The sequence below is a fragment of the Coccomyxa subellipsoidea genome (genome assembly GCF_000258705.1).
Source record: "Coccomyxa subellipsoidea C-169, whole genome shotgun sequence".
In the NCBI taxonomy this organism is placed as follows: Eukaryota; Viridiplantae; Chlorophyta; class Trebouxiophyceae; family Coccomyxaceae; genus Coccomyxa; species Coccomyxa subellipsoidea.
The window spans coordinates 1,260,935-1,288,163 of NW_005178027.1; the positions used below are offsets into that span (position 1 = coordinate 1,260,935).

Genomic DNA, 27,229 nt, shown 5'->3' on the forward strand with positions numbered 1-27,229 from the left:
TAACACGAACAGCATCGGCAACCTTCTAAGCATCGTTCCAGGAACAAGAATGGCGCTGCTGCCACAGCAAAAAGGCACACAGACATGCTATCAACAGGCCTGGTTCCTAGCACCTGGCTCTTGTGATTTTCTGGAAATCCGGACTGTCAATGCTCTCAGGTCAAAAACAAGTAAACGAAATATCCGTCCAAGTGCGGCAGGCTCTCTCGATCCCAGGAAGGCCACAAGCATAGTCGTGACGAGAAGATGAGCTACTCCGCAAGCATGCAGAGGCTCCTCCAACAAGGGGCGAGTCCTCTCTGACACCGCCAAAAGAAGGTGGGTGTTGGGGTGGGGAGCCCCACGAGTAGATTCCCCGGTGAGGAACTCAGATTACCAGCTCCTCTTTGGACACCACCACACCATCTGCACAGGCACAGATCTGCGGTCAGCGCTGCAATTGACATTAATGACAAAGCCAGGATTCTCACTTTGCTATCGGAATCATGTCAGGCAAGAATGCAGACATGGAAGCCAGTACGAGCGCAAAGGTAGGGAGGAGGGCTGCCTCATTGTGTAAACAGGCGTGCATCGGCAATACAAACATCTCCCGGCCCGGGAACACTTTTGATGAATTCATACTGCACTTCAAAATAGGCTCAGGAAAACATGCCTGCATCGGCGTACACCCAGTCACCCGTGTTGATGGTGATGCCAGCAAAGGTGACTGGCTCGCCCTTGGTTCCTACAGGCGCCTTCCCCGGCTTGACGGGGCAGGTGTTCAGCGCCTTCACGCCCACAGGAAGCTTTCCCAAGTCCTCCGTGTCGCGCACGCAGCCATTGATGATAATTCCCTGCAGCATGCATGCCAGCCTCCTCTCAGGTTTCCACCTCTGGCGAGCCCTTCCAATTGTCACTATTAGTCACCACTAGTCACCCTTACTCGTTTCTGACAGAGGCAAGGTGTGTCTGCAGACAACGTGCAAGTAATGACTGCCAGGCATCCAACCTGACTGCCTTCGGGGCTGCCAACAGAAGAATTGACACTGCCATGAGAATGCAGATCTTAGCAAGTGAGTAAGTTAGAAACAAGGGGAATGGGCAAGGATCAGCATGTTGTGCACTGCAGGTCTTTAGAGGCCTATGACGCGCACCGAGAAGCCGTTACGGTGCAACTTTGCGCCGAGGATGTCGCCCAGCAGAGCGCAGCGCTTTGAAGCCTGCCCATCCACCACCAGCACTCGTCCCTCGCCCGCCTCGTCCAATGTCTGCATGCACACATGGCACCCTCACTATGCTGCCTTGCGCTTGCTGCCTTCCAAGTCGGACTGATCAAAAAGCCAGTTCGCCTATGTGCCAATGTCCCACGCTGGACTATGCACAGAGAAGGGACAGAGGGCGCGGATGAAGTCAGGCCAGCAGTTTCTGCCCGCATGCATGCATGCACCATGGCGCCCTCACTGTGCTCTACTCCAAAGCTCAGTCTTCCCAAAGTGCCACCTCACCATTGGTGAGTCTTCGAGTGCCAGCCATGCCAGTCATGCCAGCCGGAAAGATGCAAGGGGCGCGGATGAAGTCAGGTTAGCAAGATTTGCATGCATGCATGCATGTTGCTGCAGGGTGAGGGGTGTTATGAGTGAGTCACTCACCTCGCGAAGCACCTGGTTGGTCTCCAGGCACTGAATAGTGATTGCTTTGCCGCTGAAGCGCGTCATGCCCCCATAGTCCCTGAAACCCATAAAATTACACTCGTTCACACTTTTGTTCCCACAGGCGGCCAGTGACATGTGTAGCCCATTTATCAAAGCTACTCACAATACTAAAAGAGCACTTCAGGCCAAGGTAGAAGGTACAAAGAAGGGGTGGTTCAGTGCTGGCTTTCTGCAGGTGAAAGAGCTATTTGGGCTGTATGCTGCTTGCCTGAAGACATTCTCGGCTACACGGACGTCCATGTCCGACATCGCCTTCCATGCCTACACAAAAAGAAAATGTGCATTAGAAGGGACAATTTCTCCACTACAGACGTTGGTATTTCAGAGGTGTGCAACATCTTGCGCATTGCTAGGTTGCGATCGTTGAATATTACCAGTGAGGCCCTACAACTGCACTGGCCTCACTTCACCTCACGTGGGTGCAAGATTGATACATAATGATTCGAATCGTCTAAAATGGGATAACCCTTTAGCACGGCCCCTCTTCAATCTGGTGCCAACCGTGGGATACAGCTTGCGGAAATAACCTTTCACAACTTCTCTGCTGATACTCTTTGATGGCTCCTGAAGCAGTGAGTCAGGAATTACCGAATCGACGTCGAGGTTGCAGAAGGTCGCATCGAGCAGATCACAGGTTGCACCCCTGGCTCCGGCTGGGGGTGTGGGTGGAGGCTTTGTAGACACATAACTGCTAAGTCTTCGGACGATTGAGATAGAGAGGCCACTCGGATTCGACTGGAGACCGTTGTTGACTCCGCTGGGCCTGAATGTGAAGCCAGCCTTCTCTTGAGGGTGGTCTTGGTAGACTTGGTGGAACTGCTCGGTTATTGAAGACAGCTGGGTCGCCATTGCCACTGCGAGGAATATACAAATCACAAAGTTCACTTCTGCTTTGTTGAAGTGGTCGTGAAATTTTTGATCGGAAACTGCGAATTCAGGGAATATAAGGGGGGAAGGATCTATTGAGAGACGTCATCGGAACCTGCAGCTGAACCTGAACCTGAACCTGATGCATGCGTAACCTGAACCTGATTTTGATTTATGCTGCTTTGATAGGGTTGGATACCGCATTGCAGCAAGAGTGTGACACCGATGATTCCACGAATCAAATTTTCAGGGTACCGATCTGGCATTTAGATTCTGCACCGGTGCTGAACCCACTGGGCCAAGTATCGGGTTTCACCGAGTCGGCCGTCCCAATGGTAGCGTTTTCCCCGACTGTACTTCTCGGCGCCTTCTTATCGACACTAAATCTAATCTTGATATGTCTTCCAGGTTTGCCTTCCCACACATACCTTGCGTCAGTTGGTTATTGTCACGCTTTTCCTGGTCAAGCCCTCTCAATTGACTATAGCTGTGTGCAGGTGTCTACTTCGCAAGACAGGTTTGGCAGCTCCACTTGCGACACTGGATAGAAAGGGTTTACTTTCATATGCAATGCTGCCGTTGGAGATGGCCCCAAAACCAGCGCTCGGAAACATCAAGATTTCAGACCGAGGGTGTTGATCTGATGTCTTGCACAGGGTCTGGTCAGCAAGGACATGCGACGGTCGTTGGGTTACATGTCATTCAATTTCCTCCTGCCCACCCTCACCTTCGTGAACATCGCTCCCCAATTGACCGCCTCAGAGCTTATGCTCTGGTGGCCGCTGGCAGTGAACATCATCGTCAGGTGAGAACTCTGTGCATCCAAATTCCTTCGTCATTGATATCTCCGCTATCTCATCTCTTGCAGAAGCTGCATGCATGAAAACCAGTGTCTCCTGTACTCCAAACTCCAAATGTGATGTGCAGCCGACTGGTGGCATTGCTGACTGGATGGGCCAGCAGTCGCATGCCCGGTACTAAACCAGAGCACCGGAAGATCGTTGTGGCAGCCTCAGCCTTCGGCAACACCAATTCAGCGCTGCTCATGCTGGTGACAGCGATGTGCGGCCAGGAGCATTTGCCATTCTTTGGAGCGCTGGGGCACCAGTGCACCTCCAATGTGAGCCTTCCCCAACTGCCACACTGCTCGGCTAGCCTGCATGGCAAGCAGTGCTGCTGATCTACAATTCTTTAATATGCCTGGTTACTCGTGGGACACTCACCTCGCATACTAGGCCTCTCAGATCGGATACTCGGATACCTGAGAATTCTAATATCTATTTTGAGAAAATACCCTTCCTCTGCAGGGGTACGCATACGTGGCGATTGGGCTTGCGGCGTCCGCCTTTCTGACGTTTCCAGTGGCGGTTGCCATTCTGAAGCCCAAAGAGGCCGCGCCGGCCCCCCAGCCGGCCGCGGGCAACCCTTCCAAAGCCGACAGCGGCCTGCAGGAGATCGTCATCGCCGGGCCGCCACCGGACGGCTGCGCAGCGGCCGATGCGAACGGCGCCGTTGCCGAGCCGCGCTGGGCTGAAAGGGAGAGCAGGCGCGCCGCGTTGACGAGCAGTGTCTCGGCGCCGGTGGGCGCTGCCGGCCGGGCCCGGCACGCGCATGCGCATGCGAGCCCCTTCAGCGCGTGGCAGCGCGCTGGGGAGGCAGTGAGCTGGCAGGCTGACGGCGCGCGCGAGGCGGGCGCCTTCGAGCGCTTGAATAGCCTGAATGCGCGGCGCGCGATGCTGGCTGTCAGTGTGCCCGAGGATTGTGAGGGGGAGCAGCTACACAGGGCCAGTGAGGAGCACAGTAATGTGAAGGAGATGGAGTTGGTGCAGGCTCAGACCAGTGGGAAGTCGGGAGTGGGCGGGAGCAGCAAAAGCAAGAGCATAGTGGACATGCTGCACATCAGGTAATGGCCTCTCCATGTCTTGGATTGAAAAGCATGATGCATGCTCTTGAGCTCATGCAGCGCTCTTGAAGCCTGAAGCGGTACCTGCTCCTATCTTTTGCCTGTTCTGCTGCTATTCTATGTGCCAAGTCTGTTGTCCGGTCTGCGGTGGAGTTTGGTACTCCAGGGGCCCAAAGCCAGTTTCCTTTCATTTCATCTTTCAAGTCCTATTTCCTACATCCCCCGAGGGTGACAAGAGCGCATGCATGTGACAGGGGCTGGCAGGAGACCCGGGCGGCCAAGATCGCCCGCACGGCACTTTCTTGGTTCAACAAGGTAGCGCCGCCGCCGACAATCGCCAGCTTGGCGGGCCTGGTGGTCGGCTGCGTTCCCTTTCTCAAGAACATCATGTTCCCGGCAGAGAGCGCGCCGCTGGGGTTTGTCACAACCGCGCTCAACACAATCGCGGCCGCGTTCGTGTTTCTCATCTCCTTCATCTTGGGCGCGGTGCTCCACAAGGGCCCAGGGCCCGGCACGCGCTCGCTCGGCTGGCTGCCCATTCTGATGACCGTCCTCAATCGCTTCCTCTTCCTGCCCGCCCTCGGTGCGCCCTCCATCGCTGCAGGACCTCTCGCACTCTTTCTTCCGGGTCTTGGTGCATTGATCGCTGCATTTTCCTGCGCTGTTTCTGCCTGCCCTCGATGCGCACACCATTGGTGCAGGACCTCTCGCACTGTTTGTCTGTACTCAGTGCGCAGTTGATTGGGGCAGGAACCTGCGCTCTTTCTGGCTGCTCTTAGTACGCAGCGAATTGCTAGATTAGCACCATGCCCTCTTTCTGCCTAGCCTGGTTCCTCAATTGCAGCACCCTGCTGCTACCTTGATGATGATGCTTGCAAGCTGCTACAGAGATGATGAGGATTGCCATGAACCCCGCCCTTGAAATGGCTCACAATGGTGCATGAGGTAAGGGAGTGCTGGCATGTGCAGGCGCGGTGTGGGTGTTTGGGTCACACCGGCTGGGCTGGTGGAAGCAGCCGGACCCGCTGTTCACATTTATCATGCTGATGACTAACGCCACTCCCACCGGCAACCAGATCCAGGCATGCACCTCTCACCAGCCAAGCTCATCGAGCTGTCTACTTGCTGCCGTGCTGAAAGAGTAGAGTTTTTGGCCTTCTGAATACCTGCAAGAGGCTGATATGACCTAGCAGGAAGCTGGCAAAGCGATGGTGCCAGCCGTAATTCAGTCCCGCCTGTTCCAAGAACCGGAGGTTTCCTCATGACGGGCCAAGTTTTTTTCTTCCAAATTAAGCTGTTCTTGCGAGTGAAGCTGATGACTGCACTGCAGAATAATTTACATTGAAATCTGCTTGCAGGCGGTGTGCGCCATGTACCATAGCTGCGAGCAGGAGTGCGGTTCTGTCTTATTCTGGCAATACATGGTGTCAATCGTTGGCATTGCTGCCTGGATGGTCATCTATATCTATCTCATGGGCGTCTTTGGGCTCTTATGATGCTGATTTCTTGCTGTCAACATTCCTGCTGTGCTCATTTTATTCATCTTACTGCAGTAATCTGCTGGTCAGTGTGCAAAGAACTTTTCAGTCCAATAGGATGTGGATGACAAACATTGCAGACACAATTTCTCCCTTTTTTGTGAATGCGTGGTGATGGTGCCATTTTCATGTGGCTGCCATGGGTAAGCATACTATGGCTCAGGTTGAATTGCAGGTGCAGTTTAAGTGTTAGAATTGCACAAGTGGTCGTCTGTGACACAACTGCCTTTTTTGCACTGTCGCATGTCCAGACTGCCGCTCAGTGGCACCTTTCAGATTGTGTTGGGACATGTTTGTGTTCCTGTGTCTTGCGGCAGAATGACACCAAAGTCATAGAGGGTTCGACGGGCACCAAGCGCAGATATGTCCTGTCAGGCTGAAGACAAATTTAGAAGATGAGATCCAAAGCAGATGCATGCCAAATATAACTTACAAGTAATAGGAGCCAGCTGTAATCTAGATCTGAAGATCTGCCACATCATGGCGCAATTGGAAACACCCACATTGATATCATTGCTCCATCACAAGTTCAACAATCCAAAGTAGGCACAATTCAATTGCTTCATTTGTAAATAGCAGTGCTCTGCAGCCAAGTCTGGCACCGGTCCTCTGTCACCAATCTGACTACCAAAAATGGCACAGCCATGGGCATTAGCCTCTCATGGCTGCTGTACATGTGCAAAGAAGTAAGCTAGAAAATGCTGCGTAACAAGTAGTCGACACCCACTTGCATTCCCTGCATGTAGCTGTGCGCATCCAGCATCAACCAAACCCTTTCACCACCCACAACTTAGACCACCCCGCCCTTTTTGCAAGGCAGAACCTCTAGGACAGCAGCGATAAAATAGTCCCATGGTATACTTCCGCACCTGCACCATCATTTTGGTGTCAATTCCAAACTCGCTAAAGGCCATACCCGCCTGCACACAAAAGCAAAAATACCCTCAAGAGTGCGCGCAGGCAGGTGATCTGAGCGCAGCACTTCGCATTTTCGCCGGCGCCAAACTCACTTTACTACACAGGATGGAGGACCAGAATTTCAACTCTGCAGTCACAGAAAGGTGTCCCACAGTGTTGTGCGTTCTTGATGAACATTATCAGCATTGCAATTTGCTTTAATGGATAACAGGTGCAGCCTGTTTTAGCCTTCCAAATTTGATTTGTCCATCAGGACAGCTCATGCACAAGTGTAATCTCTCTCTCTCTCTCATGCAATACGTCCGAGAGTCATTCACATTTACATCAAAGACGCGCTTATCCCTTCAGTTCTCATCGGGTGCATTGCATACATAACTCCATCACAGCTGCCATTTTGTCGGCGCTGTATAGCTAGCCGCCTTCACTTGCTAAGTTCATAACTTATAAACATTAAATGATCAAGATGATCATCATCATCATCATCATCATCATGGCCCAGCACCAGCTCATGACCCACAGCAATCATCTACGACTCCCAAGAGCTATGAAGAGGATCCTATAAAGTTTGACGCCTCCAGGACTTGGAGTGAAAGCCTTATCGTGACTTGAGACACTAGTGCTTCTTATCTGTAATCACTACATCATCCTGACGTGTTGGCAACAGCTGAGCCCATAACTTCGACAATTCTGGATGAAACAGCATGCAACAAGACTCTGCAGCAGAAAGAAGAAAGGACCCCAAAGGTTGCATTAATATTAAACATAGCCTGCAGTCCAATGTTTGGCCAGCCACAGCTAATGAGATTTGCTGTCAGACTTGCACCTTATAAGATGGACGGTTTTCAATAGTACTACCAGCAGCGGCAACCTTCTAAGCATTTACCAGGAACAGAAATGGCACTGCTGCCACAGCAAAAAGGCACACAGACATGCTATCAACAGGCCTGGTTCCTAGCACCTGGCTCTTGTGATTTTCTGGAAACCCGGACTGTCAATGCTTTCAGGTCAAAAACAACAAAACGAAGTATCCGTCCAAGTGCAGCAGGCTCTCTCGATCCCAGGAAGGCCACAAGCATAGTCGTGCGAAGAAGATGAGCTACTCCGCAAGCATGCAGAGGCTCCTCCAACAAGGGGCGAGTCCTCTCTGACACCGCCAAAAGAAGGTGGGTGTTGGGGTGGGGAGCCCCACGAGTAGATTCCTGTAGATTCCCCGGTGAGGAACTCAGATCACCAGCTCCTCTTTGGACACCACCACACCATCTGCACAGGCATAGATCTGCTGTCAGCGCTGCAAATGACAGTAAAGACATAGCCATGATTCTCACTATGCAATCACAATCAGAATCATGTCAGGCAAGAATGCAGACATGGAAGGCAGTACGAGCGCAAAGGTAGGGAGGAGGGCTGACTCATTGTGTAAACAGGCGTGCATGGACAATACAAACATCTCCCGGCCCGGGAGCACTTTCGATGACTCATACTGCAATTCAAAATAAGCTCAGGAAAACATGCCTGCATCGGCGTACACCCAGTCACCCGTGTTGATGGTGATGCCAGCAAAGGTGACTGGCTCGCCCTTGGTTCCTACAGGCGCCTTCCCCGGCTTGACGGGGCAGGTGTTCAGCGCCTTCACGCCCACAGGAAGCTTTCCCAAGTCCTCCGTGTCGCGCACGCAGCCATTGATGATAATTCCCTGCAGCATGCATGCCAGCCTCCTCTCAGGTTTCCACCTCTGGCGAGCCCTTCCAATTGTCACTACTAGTCACCACTAGTCACCCTTACCTGTTTCTGACAGAGGTAAGGTGTGTCTGCAGACATCGTGCAAGTAATGACTGCCAGGCATCCAACCTGACTGCCTTCGGGGCTGCCAACAGAAGAATTGACACTGCCATGAGAATGCAGATCTTAGCAAGTGAGTAAGTTAGAAACAAGGGGAATGGGCAAGGATCAGCGTGTTGTGCACTGCAGGTCTTTAGAGGCCTAGAAGGGACGCGCACCGAGAAGCCGTTACGGTGCAACTTTGCGCCGAGGATGTCGCCCAGCAGAGCGCAGCGCTTTGAAGCCTGCCCATCCACCACCAGCACTCGTCCCTCGCCCGCCTCGTCCAATGTCTGCATGCACACATGGCACCCTCACTATGCTGCCTTGCGCTTGCTGACTTCCAAGTCGGACTGATCAAAAAGCCAGTTCGCCAATGTGCCAATGCCCCACGCCGGACTATGCACAGCGAAGGGACAAGGGGCGCGGATGAAGTCAGGCCAGCATTTTCTGCTTGCATGCATGCATGCATGCATCATGGCGCCCTCACTGTGCTCTACTCCAAAGCTCAGTCTTCCCAAAGTGCCACCTCACCATTGCTGAGTCTTCGAGTGCCAGCCATGCCAGTCATGCCAGTGAAAATGATGCAAGGGGCGCGGATGAAGTCAGGTTAGCAAGGTTCGCATGCATGCATGTTGCTGTAGGGTGAGGGGTGTTATGAGTGAGCCACTCACCTCGCGAAGCACCTGGTTGGTCTCCAGGCACTGAATAGTGATTGCTTTGCCGCTGAAGCGCGTCTTGCCCCCATAGTCCCTGAAATCCATAAGATTACACTCGTTCACACTTTTGTTCCACCACAGGCGGCCAGTGACATGTGCAGCCCATTTATCAAAGCTACTCACAATAAAAACTAGAAGAGCACTTCAGGCCAAGGTAGAAAGTACAAAGAAGGGGTGGTTCAGTGCTGGCATTCTGCAGGTGAAAGAGCTATTTGGGCTGCATGCTGCTTGCCTGAAGACATTCTCGGCTACACGGACGTCCATGTCCGACATCGCCTTCCATGCCTACAGAAAATGACAATGCGCATTAGAAGGGACAATTTCTCCACTACAGACGTTGGTATTTCAGAGGTGTGCAACATCTTGCGCATTGCTAGGTTGCGATCGTTGAAGTTTACCAGTAAGGCCCTACAATTGCACTGGCCTCACTTCACCTCACGCAGGTGCAAAGATTGACACATTGTACAAGAGTGACACATTGTACTAGATTTGAATCGCCTAAAATGGGATAACCCTTTAGCACGGCCCCTCTTCAATCTGGTGCCAACCGTCGGATACAGCTTGCGGGAATAACCTTTCACAACTTCTCTGCTGATACTCTTTGATGGCTTTTGAAGCAGTGAGTCAGAAATTACCGAATCGACGTCGAGGTTGCAGAAGGTCGCATCGAGCAGATCACAGGTTGCACCCCTGGCTCCGGCTGGGGGTGTGGGTGGAGGCTTTGTAGACACATAACTGCTAAGTTTTCGGACGATTGAGATAGAGAGGCCACTCGGATTCGACTGGAGACCGTTCTTGACTCCGCTGGGCCTGAATGTGAAGCCAGCCTTCTCTTGAGGGTGGTCTTGGTAGAGTTGGTGGAACTCCTCGGTTATTGAAGCCAGCTGGGTCGCCATTGCCACTGCGAGGAATATTCAAATCACAAAGTCCACTTCTGCTTTGTTACAGTGGTCGTAGATATTTGTGATAGAGCCGGAAACTGCGAATTTATGAAATTCAGGGGAGAACGGATTCGGGTACGTCAATAGAGACGTAACCGGAATCTGAACGTGAACCTGAAGCTGAACCTGATCAGGAACTTAACCTGCATGCGTAACCTGAACCTGATTTTGTTTCATGCTGCTTTGATAGGGTTGGATACCGCATTGCAGCAACAGTGTGACACCGATGATTTCACGAGTCGAAATTTCAGGGTACCGATTTGGCATTCAAATTCTGCACCGGTACCGGTGCTGAACCCACTGGGCCAAGTATCGGGTATCACCGAGTCGGCCGTCCCAATGGTAGCGTTTTCCCCGACTGTACTTCTCGGCGCCTTCTTATCGACACTAAATTTAATCTTGATATGTCTTCCAGGTTTGCCTTCCCACACACACCTTGCGTCAGTTGGTAATCGTCACGGTTTTTCTGAAAGAGCCCTCTCAATAGACTATGTCTGTGTGCAGGTGTCTACTTCGCAAGACAGGTTTGGCAGCTCCACTTCTGGCACTGGATAAAAAGGGTTTACTTTTATATGCAACGCTGCCGTTGGAGATGGTCCCAAAACCAGCGATCTGAAATACCAAGATTTCAGACCGAGGGTGTTGATCTGATGTCTTGCACAGGGTCTGGTCAGCAAGGACATGCGACGGTCGTTGGGTTACATGTCATTCAATTTCCTCCTGCCCACCCTCACCTTCGTGAACATCGCTCCCCAATTGACCGCCTCAGAGCTTATGCTCTGGTGGCCGCTGGCAGTGAACATCATCGTCAGGTGAGAACTCTGTGCATCCAAATTCCTTCGTCATTGATATCTCCGCTATCTCATCTCTTGCAGAAGCTGCATGCATGAAAACCAGTGTCTCCTGTACTCCAAACTCCAAATGTGATGTGCAGCCGACTGGTGGCATTGCTGACTGGATGGGCCAGCAGTCGCATGCCCGGTACTAAACCAGAGCACCGGAAGATCGTTGTGGCAGCCTCAGCCTTCGGCAACACCAATTCAGCGCTGCTCATGCTGGTGACAGCGATGTGCGGCCAGGAGCATTTGCCATTCTTTGGAGCGCTGGGGCACCAGTGCACCTCCAATGTGAGCCTTCCCCAACTGCCACACTGCTCGGCTAGCCTGCATGGCAAGCAGTGCTGCTGATCTACAATTCTTTAATATGCCTGGTTACTCGTGGGACACTCACCTCGCATACTAGGCCTCTCAGATCGGATACTCGGATACCTGAGAATTCTAATATCTATTTTGAGAAAATACCCTTCCTCTGCAGGGGTACGCATACGTGGCGATTGGGCTTGCGGCGTCCGCCTTTCTGACGTTTCCAGTGGCGGTTGCCATTCTGAAGCCCAAAGAGGCCGCGCCGGCCCCCCAGCCGGCCGCGGGCAACCCTTCCAAAGCCGACAGCGGCCTGCAGGAGATCGTCATCGCCGGGCCGCCACCGGACGGCTGCGCAGCGGCCGATGCGAACGGCGCCGTTGCCGAGCCGCGCTGGGCTGAAAGGGAGAGCAGGCGCGCCGCGTTGACGAGCAGTGTCTCGGCGCCGGTGGGCGCTGCCGGCCGGGCCCGGCACGCGCATGCGCATGCGAGCCCCTTCAGCGCGTGGCAGCGCGCTGGGGAGGCAGTGAGCTGGCAGGCTGACGGCGCGCGCGAGGCGGGCGCCTTCGAGCGCTTGAATAGCCTGAATGCGCGGCGCGCGATGCTGGCTGTCAGTGTGCCCGAGGATTGTGAGGGGGAGCAGCTACACAGGGCCAGTGAGGAGCACAGTAATGTGAAGGAGATGGAGTTGGTGCAGGCTCAGACCAGTGGGAAGTCGGGAGTGGGCGGGAGCAGCAAAAGCAAGAGCATAGTGGACATGCTGCACATCAGGTAATGGCCCCTCCATGTCTTGGATTGAAAAGCATGATGCATGCTCTTGAGCTCATGCAGCGCTCTTGAAGCCTGAAGCGGTACCTGCTCCTATCTTTTGCCTGTTCTGCTGCTATTCTATGTGCCAAGTCTGTTGTCCGGTCTGCGGTGGAGTTTGGTACTCCAGGGGCCCAAAGCCAGTTTCCTTTCATTTCATCTTTCAAGTCCTATTTCCTACATCCCCCGAGGGTGACAAGAGCGCATGCATGTGACAGGGGCTGGCAGGAGACCCGGGCGGCCAAGATCGCCCGCACGGCACTTTCTTGGTTCAACAAGGTAGCGCCGCCGCCGACAATCGCCAGCTTGGCGGGCCTGGTGGTCGGCTGCGTTCCCTTTCTCAAGAACATCATGTTCCCGGCAGAGAGCGCGCCGCTGGGGTTTGTCACAACCGCGCTCAACACAATCGCGGCCGCGTTCGTGTTTCTCATCTCCTTCATCTTGGGCGCGGTGCTCCACAAGGGCCCAGGGCCCGGCACGCGCTCGCTCGGCTGGCTGCCCATTCTGATGACCGTCCTCAATCGCTTCCTCTTCCTGCCCGCCCTCGGTGCGCCCTCCATCGCTGCAGGACCTCTCGCACTCTTTCTTCCGGGTCTTGGTGCATTGATCGCTGCATTTTCCTGCGCTGTTTCTGCCTGCCCTCGATGCGCACACCATTGGTGCAGGACCTCTCGCACTGTTTGTCTGTACTCAGTGCGCAGTTGATTGGGGCAGGAACCTGCGCTCTTTCTGGCTGCTCTTAGTACGCAGCGAATTGCTAGATTAGCACCATGCCCTCTTTCTGCCTAGCCTGGTTCCTCAATTGCAGCACCCTGCTGCTACCTTGATGATGATGCTTGCAAGCTGCTACAGAGATGATGAGGATTGCCATGAACCCCGCCCTTGAAATGGCTCACAATGGTGCATGAGGTAAGGGAGTGCTGGCATGTGCAGGCGCGGTGTGGGTGTTTGGGTCACACCGGCTGGGCTGGTGGAAGCAGCCGGACCCGCTGTTCACATTTATCATGCTGATGACTAACGCCACTCCCACCGGCAACCAGATCCAGGCATGCACCTCTCACCAGCCAAGCTCATCGAGCTGTCTACTTGCTGCCGTGCTGAAAGAGTAGAGTTTTTGGCCTTCTGAATACCTGCAAGAGGCTGATATGACCTAGCAGGAAGCTGGCAAAGCGATGGTGCCAGCCGTAATTCAGTCCCGCCTGTTCCAAGAACCGGAGGTTTCCTCATGACGGGCCAAGTTTTTTTCTTCCAAATTAAGCTGTTCTTGCGAGTGAAGCTGATGACTGCACTGCAGAATAATTTACATTGAAATCTGCTTGCAGGCGGTGTGCGCCATGTACCATAGCTGCGAGCAGGAGTGCGGTTCTGTCTTATTCTGGCAATACATGGTGTCAATCGTTGGCATTGCTGCCTGGATGGTCATCTATATCTATCTCATGGGCGTCTTTGGGCTCTTATGATGCTGATTTCTTGCTGTCAACATTCCTGCTGTGCTCATTTTATTCATCTTACTGCAGTAATCTGCTGGTCAGTGTGCAAAGAACTTTTCAGTCCAATAGGATGTGGATGACAAACATTGCAGACACAATTTCTCCCTTTTTTGTGAATGCGTGGTGATGGTGCCATTTTCATGTGGCTGCCATGGGTAAGCATACTATGGCTCAGGTTGAATTGCAGGTGCAGTTTAAGTGTTAGAATTGCACAAGTGGTCGTCTGTGACACAACTGCCTTTTTTGCACTGTCGCATGTCCAGACTGCCGCTCAGTGGCACCTTTCAGATTGTGTTGGGACATGTTTGTGTTCCTGTGTCTTGCGGCAGAATGACACCAAAGTCATAGAGGGTTCGACGGGCACCAAGCGCAGATATGTCCTGTCAGGTTGAAGACAAATTTAGAAGATGAGATCCAAAGCAGATGCATGCCAAATATAACTTACAAGTAATAGGAGCCAGCTGTAATCTAGATCTGAAGATCTGCCACATCATGGCGCAATTGGAAACACCCGCATCGATATCATTGCTCCATCACAAGGTCAACAATCCAAACTGGGCACAAATTCAATTGCTTTATTTGTAAATAGCAGTGCTTTGCAGCCAAGTCTGGCACCGGTCCTCTGCCACCAATCTGACTACCAAAAATGGCACAGCCATGGGCATTAGCCTCTCATGGCTGCTGTACATGTGCAAGAAGTAAGCTAGAAACTGCTGCGTAACAAGTAATTGACACCCACCCAGCATGTAGCTGTGCGCATCCAGCATCAACCAAACCCTTTCACCACCCACAACTTAGACCACCCATTTAAACATGCCAGCAATGTGCTGGCCACAACAGTGAACTGTCGGACACCCCTGACCCATTTACTTTGCAACCTCTGGGGCAGCCTCAAACCCCGCCCCATTCTCTTGGCTGGCAGTCGCCCTCGTTTCAGGACTGATCGGCCACTTGCAATCCACGGGGTCCGACTTCTTGCAGAGGCAGATGAGCTTCACCCGGTTATCATTCCTGTTCCACACCACCTTGCGCGAACGTGCATCCACCCCCTGCAGCATCAACAAGGCAAAAGCTCTCACACTTGCCGCGCCATGCACTGGCAACACTGCTCCACACGTGGCGCCCGCAGCGGTCGCGAGGCCAATCTACCCTGATGGGTTTCTTGTTAATCACCCTTGGTTTCATTTGTCACCCCATCTCTCAGGGGCGTTGAATATATATTCCAGCAAGCCAAGTGATCACAACGGCAAATGGACTTGACGTCGATTGGCCAACAACACGCGGAAGCACTGAGAAACACGCCGTGCTCATAAAGTGGCAAAGGCTCCAGTGAGTCACCTCAGGGTTGATGACCAGCTGCAGGGGCTGCTCCACAGACTTGGGGATGTCATAGAACCCCACTAGAACTTGGCCGACTTCCATAGCCCGCGCTTGTAGCTGCAGGAAGGAAACCTCCTCCCCTTCAGAGGCAAAGCTGGAGCTGTCCTGCAATATACACAGGAGCAACAATAGAATAAGGTGTCTCAATGTGTGTCTCGCCCTTTTTGCAAGGTAGAACCTCTAGGACAGCAGTGCCACCCAAAACAGTGCCATGGTCTACTTCCGCACCTGCACCATCATTTCGGTGTCCTTTCCAAACTCGCTGTAGGCCATAACCGCCTGCACACACCACACATCAAGTTGGCAAGGACGTTTGAATACTTCCCCCACATCAGCACAGGCCCACCATGGAGACTTCGGTAATTTGTAATCAGATACCCATCACCCTTACTGTTTATGTCACCATGCACATGTAATTCCTTAAGGCGTCCCAGCCGCTGCAATGGTGTGTGCAGGGAAGATCATTGAGCACCTTGGGATTGTAGATGGCCTGGCTGAGGATGCGAGCGCTGAAGGAGGTGATGTTGAACACGGAGCCGAGCGGCATGCGCCCGCGGTCCTCAAATCGCGTGATGCCCTGAAACGCTATCTTCTCTGTGATGATGTTTATGTCTGGGAATCCCCTCTCCTCCTGCCCACACCACATGCTGCTGTCACTTGGTGCAGCGAGGAATGCTGTCGACTAGCACAGCTGGCCGTGCCACTATGCAGCACAGCATGTCTGTGGGCTCTTCAGCTGGCGAAAAGAGCATGTTCCCAGTGAGGGCAGCTGTTAGCAGGGAGAGTCTTGAAGAGGCACAGTTGACCAACAACGCGAATGTCAAAATGGCGACACATGACAGATAGCTGGGGCTGCATTGCTTTGCACCATGCCGCTATGCAGGTTTCGAGGGGCGCAACTTATTTTCAGGGGTCTACAACAACATAAACCCCCACACCCTATGAGTCATTGGAAACCCAGGAGGAGGGAACGCGTCTGCGCGCGCACCAGAAGCTTGCGGATGGAGAGCTGCACGGTCATGACCATGGAATCCAACCGGAGCATGTCGTCCTTTGTGCGCAGGGCGATGCCGTTAGCCGCGTTCTGGTCGGGGTCGACCCAGGCAGCGTCGCACAGCACGATCGCGCTGTTAAAGCGCTGCACCTCCAGTTTGGACTCCAGGTCGCGGTACTTGAGCGGGTCCCCGTACACATGGATGACCGAGGCCCGGCTCATCTGCGCCGCCTCCCACGCCACGCCTGCGCGCCGCAGAGAGTATCCTCACACCCCGCGCCCTCTGCTGACTAAGCAGGGGTTGTTCAGCAAGGCTAGACCAGTATCTGATCGGCAGTTCAACGGACTGAATTGCCAAATGGGTGCCATCTGAAGATTCTTCTGACTGCTGCTCACGAGCAGGGGCCATGCAAGCCGGGCGCTGATGATGGCTTGGAAAGGTGTCCTAGCGGGGTGCAATAGCTTTACACAACAAGGAGAGGGGTGTTCAACAAGCGCTCCCGCATGGGGAGAAAATCATTGGTTTGACAGCACATGTAATCCCATTTGCAATTCTAAACACGTCCTGTGATTGCTGCTCATTGTCAGTGGTGACTGGGCTGTGTGCTGGGTGCTAGCTTGGAGAGGTCTGGCGGAGGGGTGCTACTGCTCCACATAAGCAAGGGAAGCACTGTCGAGCAAGCCTCGAGATGAAAGGGATGGGTGCAGATTCACTTGCAGGGTGGATTGCAGGGTGGCTCACCCAGGACGTCCTCCTTGCGCTGCAGGTTGAGCAGGGTGATCTGGCTCATCTTGGGAAGCTCCGCATCCAGGCTGTGCAGCAGTGTTATCATGAAGGTAGAGTCGCCCCAGCCGCACACCAACACATTCTGCACCAGCACAACACAGTCTCACATGCCAGGAACCATTAAGAATGTCATAGATATCACGGATGTCTTGGCTGGCGCGTAAGATGATGGTTGAACAGGAGGCAGCCAGCCAGATATGTTGAGATGCACACTGCTGCAGCATCAAGTAATTGACAGCTTGAGGGCAAGGAGGGGTGTAAACAGGAGAGCAGGGGTGTACCACTGGTTCTTCTGAGGTGGCAGAGTACTCCATGGGCATGATGTAGCAGCCGGCGGCCTGGGCGGCAATCCCATTTTTCTTCCTGGGCCCCTTGATGACCAGCGGCTGGCCTGTGATGGCCGAGCTGCAGCTGGTCTCATCCATGCTCTGCGAGCCGCGCACCCTCACCGGCTGCTCATCGCGGCTCCGCATCACATACCCCTCAGAGCTCCAGTCACCTGCCAACCAAAGTTGACATCATGGACATGCAATGAGATTTCCTCATAAGGTTTCAACGACAGCATAAATGCAGAAGCTGCAAAAGGAACAAGCCGGGGTTCTCATTGATTTATGTTGTCAATTCATGTGTGCACACCTAGGTCAACATCCAGGGGCTTCCTGAGAGGGCGGTAATCATCTTCCGGTATAGACGTTGGACGCATGAGCACCTGCAGCAGATTTATCACTGTAAGATGCACATCAAGCGCTCAAGCAGCAGACACCAAACTCAGCAAATAAAACAGTAAACAACTCAACAATATAATGAGCGCCTTGTCTGAGATGATGCTTCGACCATAAAATCATACCAGGCTGTCGTCTGGGCCAAGCAGAGTCTCTGCAGGGGGATTCAATATTGTCTTGCCAGTGACCTTGTCGCTTATGCCCAGGATGATGGCATCTGGAAACATCCTATAGAGCTCGCCAAAGTGCATGCCCTGCATCACACGCACCATCCTAAGATATCAATTTGTCTGCTAATCTGTCTGCGCTCCTCAAAGTGCTAGGAAAGCTGAACATCCCAGAGTGTGTGCAGAGGGACCATGGGACCATGTAAATCAGAATCAGCCAGAGAAAGAGTCCAAGGGAAAGAGACGTTTGCTTACCTGTACAGCTTGGAAAGACATGAGGTAACCCTGGGCACGTGACCGGAAGTTGAGCAGCATCTGTGAGACGTAGGTCAGCACAGGGTACTGTATGTTGCGGGAAATCCTGCATGATGACAAAGGTCTTCAGTCATGAAATCTAGACAACGGCAGAGGCACATAAACGTTGCATGAGCCTTGCTGAAGAGCTGGGAGGTGGCTGACCTTCGAGCGTTGAGGTTGTTTGTGGGAACAGGGATGACGCGTGCTGAGCAGCTGTACTTGAGAAGGCCCACAGCTTCCTGAGTCTGCAGGCCCACAACAACGTAGCCCCGCCTCGGATCAGGTTTCCCCAGCCCTGCAGCACGCATGACAATGCATTAAGTGCACACTCAAGTCCAGCACACCATCCTCACAATGCAGCTATGGCCAGAGCACAAACAGTGTGCATTGCAACCCACGAACCTGGGAAGTCCAGCTCATCAAGGAGCACTGCAGCGCGCAGTGACTGCGAATCTGCTTCTCCTGGTCCCCTGCAGCAAAGAACCCTGTGCTTCAGCAGGCCTTACCTGATAGAATACGAAGCAACTGCCCCTTGGAAAGATGGGAGCAGATGAAGCCATGAGACCGCTTGATTGCAGGATGAGATGGGGTGAAGTGGGCAAACCTGGAGGTATCAGAGACCAGGACAGTGGCAGCTGCAGAGGAAGCTGCAACCACCCTCAAATCATCCGGCAGGAGAGGGTTGCCCTGGCGGAAGACAAAAGTGCTGCCATATCGCTCGTCCTCTGGAATGATATTTCGAAAGGTGTCCTCCATCTCTGTCTTTGGCACCAGGCTCAGCACCACGATGACTCGGCCGCCGTCGGTGCGATATGCCAAGCAAAGCTGCACATCGCAAGAGAAGCTATTTGCGCGTTGTGTTGAGCGATAGCATGGATAGCTATTTCTTGTGATCAGGGCAAGTGGACTGCTAACTTGCTGTCATCAGGTTTTCATGCTCCTCGCAGGTACTACTCACCTGGGCCAGAATCTTCCAGATCACTTCCCTGTCCCTCTGAGTGTTCGCCCAGGCAAGCACCAGGATGTGTCCCTTCTCGTAGACCACGCTGCCCCGGCTGACATTGTCATTGAGAATCTGAAGGACGATCTGTCAGCACCAGGAACAATGGTAAGCTGCCACTATTCATAATTTGTTTACTTGGTCTGATCACGTGAGCAACAGTGAGGTTGGGCTGAGCAAAGGGCATCAGCAAGGCTGGGCTCAGACCTGCTCAACCAAAGCCAGGACAATCGCGAAGGCCGCAAGCCCGATTGCTGCCATTGACACCGAAAATGCCTGTCGCGAGACACTCTCTGCCTCTGGGAAGTCCCCAAACCATGTGATCAATACCTGCATATCCATGTGAGTATGAGAAGCATGTCATCTTGCAGAGCTCTGTGGTGGTGCATTGAGTAGTTGGACTGACCTCGTAAACATTGGTCCACAAGTCAGAAATTGATGGCTCCTTTCCATCGATGATTATTCCCTTGGCGAATCCCGCAAGAAAGACCACGGCCAGATTGAGGAGCAGGAGCAGTTGCACATCCGCCCAAGCATCCTGTACTACAAACAGATTGATCAGAAAACGCAATTTTCTGCATATGGAAGAGAAGATGAGAATCTCCCCTGTGCCAATGTAGCCGCAGCGGTCCTGATGATGCATAGTGACAGTTTTGGAAACAATCACCTTCCTCCAATTGAAGTATTGGTATGTAAATCTACCCCAGAGCTCCCTCAATCGCCCCACAATAGGTGATTCTTGAAGGCCCCTGTCGCCATTCAGTACGTTCCTGCCAATTATGTCTATCTGTTGAGCTTTTCTTCTGTCTCCTTTCTTCCTGCACATTTCCGGGTGCTTTGAGCATTCACCATCATATATCACAGAGGAAAGCTTATGTTCCTCTAGGATACCAATATTGGGCACAGGATATGACAAACAAACAAAACAAGAAAACAACTTGCTGTCGCGGCATACATTTTGTGAGGAGAAGAATGTTACTTTGATATTGTAGACGGAAGACGACGCTCTGATCCATTATTATCTGCAGAACAGTTCACTGGTGCACGTTTCCAGCTTCCGATCTTTCTTGGACCTGTGCTTGCTTTGCACTTTGCAAGATGCCTCCGTCGCAAAGCTTGAGGGGCGACCAGAGGCTGGTTGAGCCCTAACGAGAACATGCCATGTCTATGAATATGGTGCATGACAATAAAGGGATATATGTCGAAGTCGAAAGAAGTGCGGCCCTTCCCTCATATTAATAACAATGTAAGGGAAACATCGACAATGCGATCACAATATATAACACCACCTAATAATTTGCTCCACTGCAATTCCTGCCTAGCTTCGAGTCCGAAAGAAGGCACAAGTCTGAAAGGGACTCACGTCAGCGCACAACAAATGCCAAATCTGGACTAATCTTCACTGACGATCACATTGTCTAGTTGCTGCAAGAGTTGACGTCTCCTACGATCTTCAGCAGCAAATTATATTACTATGAGTTTCACATCGCAGTTCTAAACACGAGCATTCTGTCGAAGGCTATGTATTTTGCACCGGGGCATCATCTCTAAAAGTGTACATTTGCTTCGTCGAGGGCTGTTCCCATGTCAGCGTTCTCTTCCAGGAGTGTAGACAGAGCTTTCAAAAGCACTTCGTGGTCCCAATGTCGAAGGCGATCTTTACCAGCAACAACTTTGCAATGTCCCATGAGGGTATGGTCTCAGTTCCCACTGTAATCCTGGACAGAAATCTCTGGATGGCGGGAAATTTATCAGAGCTTTGACGCACATGTATGACTCTTGTGTATGGTGTTACCACAGAGAAAGAGGAGAGTATCATCAGCACTAGCTGTGACTGAGACAGCAAGAAGCGAGCAACTGATTCAGTGGCTTCAGGTGGGTCATCCAATCATGATTCAGTGGCATTGAGTGCACACATTACACTGCCGCGCGATTGGCATCATGTGTGTAGAGTTCTTAAATTTTCAAGAGTACTGTTGTTCAGGATCATGGAGCCCCACAACAGGGAGTGTCGATCAAGGAGGTTGTTCAGGAGGGAAACACACTGGACGTCTCAGTTGCTGCTCGCGACCTCCAAGCAGGTCAATATCTCTCCCTGCTGCTCTTGTTGCAATTTGATGCAATCTGCAAAGGCGCTTGCCTGAGGCTCTTGTGAAAATGTGTCTGCAGGCGAATTAGCCCTGCGGATCCCTGATCATCTTGTGATCACATTGGATAGAGTCTTTGAGGATGAGGTGAGCAGAATTTGACCTCCTTCCCTTCTGGCACGGCAGAATGGCGCATGAGCGTGGGATTGAATAATTTGGCTTGTACTGCTCACAGTCTCTGGCAGAGCTCTTGACGACAGACAAATTGAGCGAGCTGGCGTGTCTGACACTGTATTTGATGTACGAAAAGAAGAATGGGAGGCAGTCAGTGTGGTACGAGTTCATCAAGGTGAGTGTGTCATGAGCTTTACCCTTGATTGACAATCCGCAGCTGATCAGTTGATTTAGAGGCCCTGGAATTCAGCCCCCTATTCCAAGCAGCCACCGTCATCCGTTGGCTTTGTCCCTTCATGCAGGAACTGGATCGAATCCAGGGCAGAGGGCAGATGGGTGCAAAGTCCCCTCTTTTGTGGGACGAGGGTCAGGTGGATGAGTACCTTGCTGGCAGTCCCCTTGTGGCAGAGATCAAGGAGCGGCTGAAGGTATGGACACAAACTTTTACTGGTGAATTTTCTCGCATTTTGACTACCAACGCCCTTGGAACTGACATCTGTGCATGGTATGCAGGGCATTGAGAAGGAATACGCAGAGCTGGACACTGTGTGGTTCATGGCCGGGAGCCTGTTCAAGAGCTACCCCTACGATGTCCCCACTGAGGCCTTCTCCTTGAAGTTGTTCAGACAGGTGCGCTGAACTTGCGTTCCTTAATTTTGTGTCTCAGCATCATGCTTAAAGCATGCAAGGGCAATAATGTGCGTTGGAGTCCAGTGCCATGCTTGCGCTGACAGGGCAGATGGGTGCTTGCTGCAGGGCTTTGCAGCAGTGCAGGCGAGTGTGGTCCACTTGCAAGGGGTGCCCCTGTCAAAGCGCTTTGCGCTTGTGCCGCTCGGCCCTCCTCTGCTGTCTTACTCCTCCACTGCGAAGGTGGGACACTGGATGTTCACCAGCATGCGTTTCATGCTGTTGACAGAATGCTCTGCAAATTGGTGCATAAACATGTGGTACCGTGCGAACGTCAGGTTGTTGTCTGTCATGGGTGCTGCAGGCCATGCTCACATACAACAGGGAGGCAAAGGAGGTGCAATTGGCGGTGGATAGAAGCTACACAAAGGGAGAGCCCATCGAGGCGTGGTGTGGGCCGCAGGTGCGTATTTTTGACATGCCTGCTTGTTACATAGTCAATTATGTTATTTTCTGCAATGAGAGGTGTGTTGACGGTGTTTGTGTATGTGACACAGCCAAACAGGCGGTTGTTGCTGAACTATGGGATCGTGACGGACAACAACCCCCACGACAAGTGAGCCGCCCAGCGCCTCCTCCCACATTTCCGCCTTTTGGCTCTTGCTTTTCCCTTTCTGCTACGTGCAGGATTGCACTGCGATGATATGTGTTAATCGACATTGTGTTGCTCCCAGGATGGCGCTCACTGTGACCCTGCCGCACGCGGACCCCCTGTTCCAGGCCAAGCGAGCTGTGCTGCAGCAGAACAACCTGTCCACCCAGCAGACCTTCCAGCTCCAGCGCGACAAGGTGCTGCAGCACTTCTTCCCTTGAAGTACCCACCTCATATGCATCACGGCCCTATGCTTTCAGAGCCCACATGCATCTCGCATCATGACCATCATGCTATTTGGGGTCGAGGGAAGTCAAAAGCATGTTGCATAATAGACTGCTTCATGTAGAGGGCATGTCGCGCCTAAGGCCGGGGGATACAGTCAACATCACCTTCTATACTTTACTCATCCCTGAGTATGGGTGCAGGGCCTGCCGGAGCTGCTGCTGCCATACTTGCGGCTGGCGCACTGCACGGATGCAGCTAGTCTCAAGCTGGCAACCCTGGACACATGCTGCGCCGCGCCCATCAGCCCAGAGAACGAGCGCACCGTGCTGCACCAGCTCGCCTCCCACCTGCAGGACCGCCTCGACAGGTGATTGTCCCTCACAGGGCGGCCTCTTATGTGCCCAATGAGGCACATCACCCATATGCAGTCCAGCATATCAGGCCCTTGTCAATGAGCCCAGCTTGAAAGAGGTTGCTCGCCCTGAGTGGGCCTCCTATTGCCTGCCCATATGAAGTCATGAGCAGAAAAATTCAATGTAGAGTTAAGAAGAGGAGCAGATGACAGATCTCTGAAGAGAATTGCATAAGATCAGGCCAGGGCCCATGTGCAGAACCATTTCGAGTTGGTGAGCGGCTTCCCATGGTGCAGGTACAAAACCACATGCGAGGAGGACGAGGTGATCATCCGCAGCACCACTGCAGGGCCACGCCAGAAGGTGGCAGCGCGCCTCCTGCGCATTGAAAAGGCCATTCTCCGAGGTGCTCCTCCCCTGTAGCTCACTCTCATAGCGCTTGCACCCAGACATTGTGGCAATGGCACTCAGAAGGCGCTGGACTTGCTGCTTTTGGGGCATCGGGAAGAAGCCCACGTAATTGCTCTGCAGGTGCTCATGAGGAGACGATGAGAATGATAGGCAACAGCGGCAGTGAGCACGTTCACAGTAGCAAAGTGAATGTCAGGCTGTCTTCATAATCCTTCATGGAGAGTGAGAGACAGAGTCCCCTGTGAGAGAGCGAGAGAGGGGGGAGATGAGAAGAAAAGGCACGGCCTCTGCAAAGATGCTTTTGAAGGCGTTAGGGCATAGATTGCTGATGTGCCTGCTTGTGCAGGCGTCCTTGGCAGTGTCATGGAACAACCAGAGGCCCGGGAGGCTGTCGAGCAAGGCTGGGCTCCTGGGGCGGCCGTGATGGCTATCAGAATTGCCTTTTAGACCTCCAGTGAGTCCTGAGCTGGCAGCTGCAGGTTGTAATATTATAGACAATTATTTTCTGATGCTATGTCACTTTTTGTAGTGGCAGAGGAGTGAGCCAATGACCCCCATGCGCTGCATTGTTCTTGACAACTTGTTGATTGAATCTGACTGAGATCGGATCTATCGCTAGCCAATTATTTTTTCCTGTCTTAAGAGCTTGAAATCCTGTAATACGGTGACAGTATTGCATTGAAGGGTTGATCCTGATGCTGCACTCAATTACAGTCGACGATTAAGTAACAGTGAACACTTGTACACTTCTTGGCACAGCAAGGAGGGTACATGCTAAGTGGAAACTGGGGGAAGCTGCTATCACGTGCTTGAATTTGCACCGTGATTTTGCGAAGGCCAAACACATGGAGTTCAGATATATATACTGACAAAGATTATCTCAAAACACTGCCAAGAACATCAACAGCATCTATTCGTACGCTGCTTCGCGTTATCCAAGGGAGTGATCTGGAAATCCTTGAGACTCTACGGTAGAGCATTCTGGAGTTCGAACATCTGTAAAGCTTGAAGATTATCTGGGAAATCACTAAATTGGATTTTTGCCTCGTGACTGGCGCACATGCACAGGAGGACAGCCAAGCTCTGGCTTCCATCAGAAACTACCCAGGATGAAATAGACAGGTTACTTACTTCAATCGTGACAAGTCTTTACAGTTTGATGATCAACAGAAGCTGTACAACGAGTTCCGAGTGCATTGAATTCCTCAGAAAGGTCCCCACCTGTCTGTCAAACAGGGAAAAGGGGGTAGCAGAGAGCAAAGAAGATGACGAGGACGACGATCTGGACAAACTTTTGGAACAGTATGATAAGCAGGCTGAGGAGGATAAGGTCAAGGTGTTGTCAGCACTGGGGAAGAAGACCCTATCACAAATGGGAATGAAGGAGCTTCGTGAGACTGGACTGGCACAGCCATTATCTGCTGAAACCAAGTGATTTTACTCCCCTACCTCCATTTCAACTCAGCCACTGCTGCTGTGTGTGTATCCTGTAGTCTGACAAACATCGTGTTGCCGATGGGATGCTGAGAGCACTGTGTTGCCAGAGGCTTTCAGATGCTGGCCAAGATGGGCTACAAAGAAGGAGAGGGCATAGGAAAATCTGTCAAAGGGAGGGTCGCGCCGATTGCCATAGATCTCAAGTCTGGCAGGACTGGCTTGGGTGTGGATGAGGCAAGGAAGCGGCAGAGAGCTGCAACAGACCTCTTGAAACAAGAGAAAGGTAATGTGGAGAATTTCCCATGCCATACAAATGCGCCGCAGTTTGCACTGGGTTGCTTGCATACGTTGAGAGAGACTGAATGATCTGAGTCTTCTATTTTACAACAGATGCCAAGCGAAGGCGAGGCGTTGAGGACCTGCGTTCAGACTACGTTACCAAGCAGGCTGCATCATTTGCAGACAGACAGGCCGAGCGGAACCTGGCCCAAGCACGCAAGGTGAATGCCTCAGGCTTGCAGTCGGCCCCTCCTGCGCCCAAAGGGCTGTGATAAAATGCAGCAGGTTGATGCAGCTGTGCCAATGTCTTCACTCACATGCTGCAGATCTGACAAGACATTGTCTGGACATCTTACTTCTGGTGTGCAGGTTTGCGAAACTCTGGACAGGAGGAAGGGCATCACAGAGAACGTGATGTGGCCCATAGAACCAGCGAGCGACGATGGCGAAGAAGAGAATGAGATCAAGGAAGGCAGTTGGGAGGCCTTGCAAGTTGCCGAGAAGCTAGCTGATGTCCTGAGCTGCTTGCGGTCCCGCCACCTCTACTGCCTGTTCTGCGGCTGTGCGGTAAATTGATCCTGCACCGAACTGTGTTTGGCTTGTAAGTGGTTGTCTTGCGTCTCAAGCTTCTAATGGCTTTGTGCCAGAAGAAAGTGCTGACATTTTTGGTTGGTCAATGCAGTATGACAGCAAGGATGCGATGGATGCGGCGTGCCCTGGCATATCAGAGGACGTACACTGATATCAGCATTAAAGTTAATATGATGATGTGAATGTAGAATGGAACAGCCCCTCCGGAGGGTGTACAGCAAATGGTAGTGGCGGAGAAATACCCTATTAACCACCAAGGTTGGGTGACAACTTTCTAAAAGGGCTGCAATTGCGCTTTCAAGATGTCCTTGCAACAGAATGGCATCAACAATTTTGGGCAGACATAGTGTGGCGCACATTAAATACAAAATGCTTTGCGGCCTTGTGTCTTGTAAAAGCACATCTCTAGAGGCCATGAGCACTGAGCCAGCTCAAGCACGGCATGACAAAGGTGATTACAGCCTGTATCTCCTTCGACAAAAATTTGCAATTATCAAGCCCCATTCTTCCTCTGTGGTTTCCCGCTCCTCCTCTGCCGGGTGAGATCCTTCTGACGACTCTGTCAAGGAACCAACAAAGTCAGATCGTCCAGCTAAGGCAATGTGTGAGATCATGCTGAAAGGAGTATTTGCAAAGAAGCATGCAAGCTCACCTTGCTTGTGGCAACCTTCGTATATAGGAGCCTGAGCTGTGTTAGCCTGCTTGGCTGCCTTGGATCCTGGTGCATATGGGACTCAAAGGACTCTGTGGGCGAGTCTGCATGCAATCAAAGTGGATCAGTCTAGACCTTGGCGTTACGAAACAAAGCTTGTTTGACAAAGACACATAAATAAACCTGTTGTTACAGCCGTCCCCAGGCCGCGCAGTGGCTTTGCTGGAGGGAGCAATTCCCCATAGAAATCCAGCAACTGATCCTGAAGAGACTTCCTGACGGTTAGGAACTCCTTTGACATCTCAGGACCTGCAAAGGCATTCATATTGAATGGATGCTGTATCTCTCAGATATCTCTTCGACATGGCTCTAGAAATAGGTGTGCAAGGTGGACAAAGACTGCACACCTGATTGGATCAGGCCTGCTTTGTCCCTCTGACATGCGCCATACTCTCCTGCTCTTTTTACATCTTTGGTCGCTTCTCTACTATGACGCCCTGTGGTTGGCAGCTGCTGGTCACGGGTAGCCATGGGATCGTGAAATGGTATCTTGTACAGCA

At 52.3% G+C, this 27,229-nt stretch overlaps 6 protein-coding genes across 6 annotated transcripts; 3 read left to right on the forward strand and 3 right to left on the reverse strand.

Annotated features, from left to right (window-relative positions):
* Positions 1-638: 638 nt before the first annotated feature.
* COCSUDRAFT_18754 (regulator of ribonuclease activity) lies at positions 639-1,718 on the reverse strand (the record flags this gene model as incomplete). The annotated part of the gene is made up of 3 exons (XM_005644793.1): positions 639-833; positions 1,134-1,247; positions 1,629-1,718. The coding sequence occupies 3 exons, from the start codon at positions 1,716-1,718 to the stop codon at positions 639-641; spliced, it is 399 nt and encodes a 132-aa protein (XP_005644850.1).
* A 1,117-nt stretch (positions 1,719-2,835) lies between these two features.
* On the forward strand, positions 2,836-6,449 carry COCSUDRAFT_67572 (auxin efflux carrier). The gene is made up of 8 exons (XM_005644794.1): positions 2,836-2,966; positions 3,056-3,075; positions 3,215-3,363; positions 3,486-3,678; positions 3,866-4,461; positions 4,716-5,044; positions 5,431-5,543; positions 5,820-6,449. The coding sequence occupies exons 1-8, from the start codon at positions 2,891-2,893 to the stop codon at positions 5,955-5,957; spliced, it is 1,614 nt and encodes a 537-aa protein (XP_005644851.1). The 5' UTR covers positions 2,836-2,890; the 3' UTR covers positions 5,958-6,449.
* Positions 6,450-8,139: 1,690 nt separating this feature from the next.
* COCSUDRAFT_18832 (regulator of ribonuclease activity) lies at positions 8,140-9,499 on the reverse strand (the record flags this gene model as incomplete). The annotated part of the gene is made up of 4 exons (XM_005644795.1): positions 8,140-8,193; positions 8,446-8,610; positions 8,915-9,028; positions 9,410-9,499. 4 exons carry the CDS (start codon positions 9,497-9,499, stop codon positions 8,140-8,142), a joined length of 423 nt encoding a protein of 140 aa, XP_005644852.1.
* Positions 9,500-10,655: 1,156 nt separating this feature from the next.
* On the forward strand, positions 10,656-14,293 carry COCSUDRAFT_67574 (auxin efflux carrier). The gene is made up of 8 exons (XM_005644796.1): positions 10,656-10,810; positions 10,900-10,919; positions 11,059-11,207; positions 11,330-11,522; positions 11,710-12,305; positions 12,560-12,888; positions 13,275-13,387; positions 13,664-14,293. The coding sequence occupies exons 1-8, from the start codon at positions 10,735-10,737 to the stop codon at positions 13,799-13,801; spliced, it is 1,614 nt and encodes a 537-aa protein (XP_005644853.1). The 5' UTR covers positions 10,656-10,734; the 3' UTR covers positions 13,802-14,293.
* COCSUDRAFT_67575 (hypothetical protein) lies at positions 14,257-19,439 on the reverse strand (the record flags this gene model as incomplete). The annotated part of the gene is made up of 15 exons (XM_005644797.1): positions 14,257-14,880; positions 15,170-15,316; positions 15,440-15,490; positions 15,684-15,842; positions 16,200-16,450; positions 16,948-17,074; positions 17,274-17,491; positions 17,629-17,701; positions 17,840-17,968; positions 18,137-18,242; positions 18,341-18,473; positions 18,581-18,648; positions 18,783-19,003; positions 19,137-19,265; positions 19,386-19,439. The coding sequence occupies 15 exons, from the start codon at positions 19,437-19,439 to the stop codon at positions 14,698-14,700; spliced, it is 2,049 nt and encodes a 682-aa protein (XP_005644854.1). The 3' UTR covers positions 14,257-14,697.
* A 1,382-nt stretch (positions 19,440-20,821) lies between these two features.
* COCSUDRAFT_48681 (hypothetical protein) lies at positions 20,822-26,424 on the forward strand (the record flags this gene model as incomplete). Its single annotated transcript, XM_005644798.1, has 15 exons — positions 20,822-20,890; positions 21,163-21,259; positions 21,348-21,412; positions 21,501-21,614; positions 21,742-21,867; positions 21,953-22,069; positions 22,196-22,309; positions 22,431-22,529; positions 22,624-22,682; positions 22,801-22,915; positions 23,147-23,313; positions 23,596-23,705; positions 25,538-25,647; positions 25,796-25,993; positions 26,109-26,424. 15 exons carry the CDS (start codon positions 20,822-20,824, stop codon positions 26,166-26,168), a joined length of 1,620 nt encoding a protein of 539 aa, XP_005644855.1. The 3' UTR covers positions 26,169-26,424.
* Between the last annotated feature and the right edge of the window lie 805 nt (positions 26,425-27,229).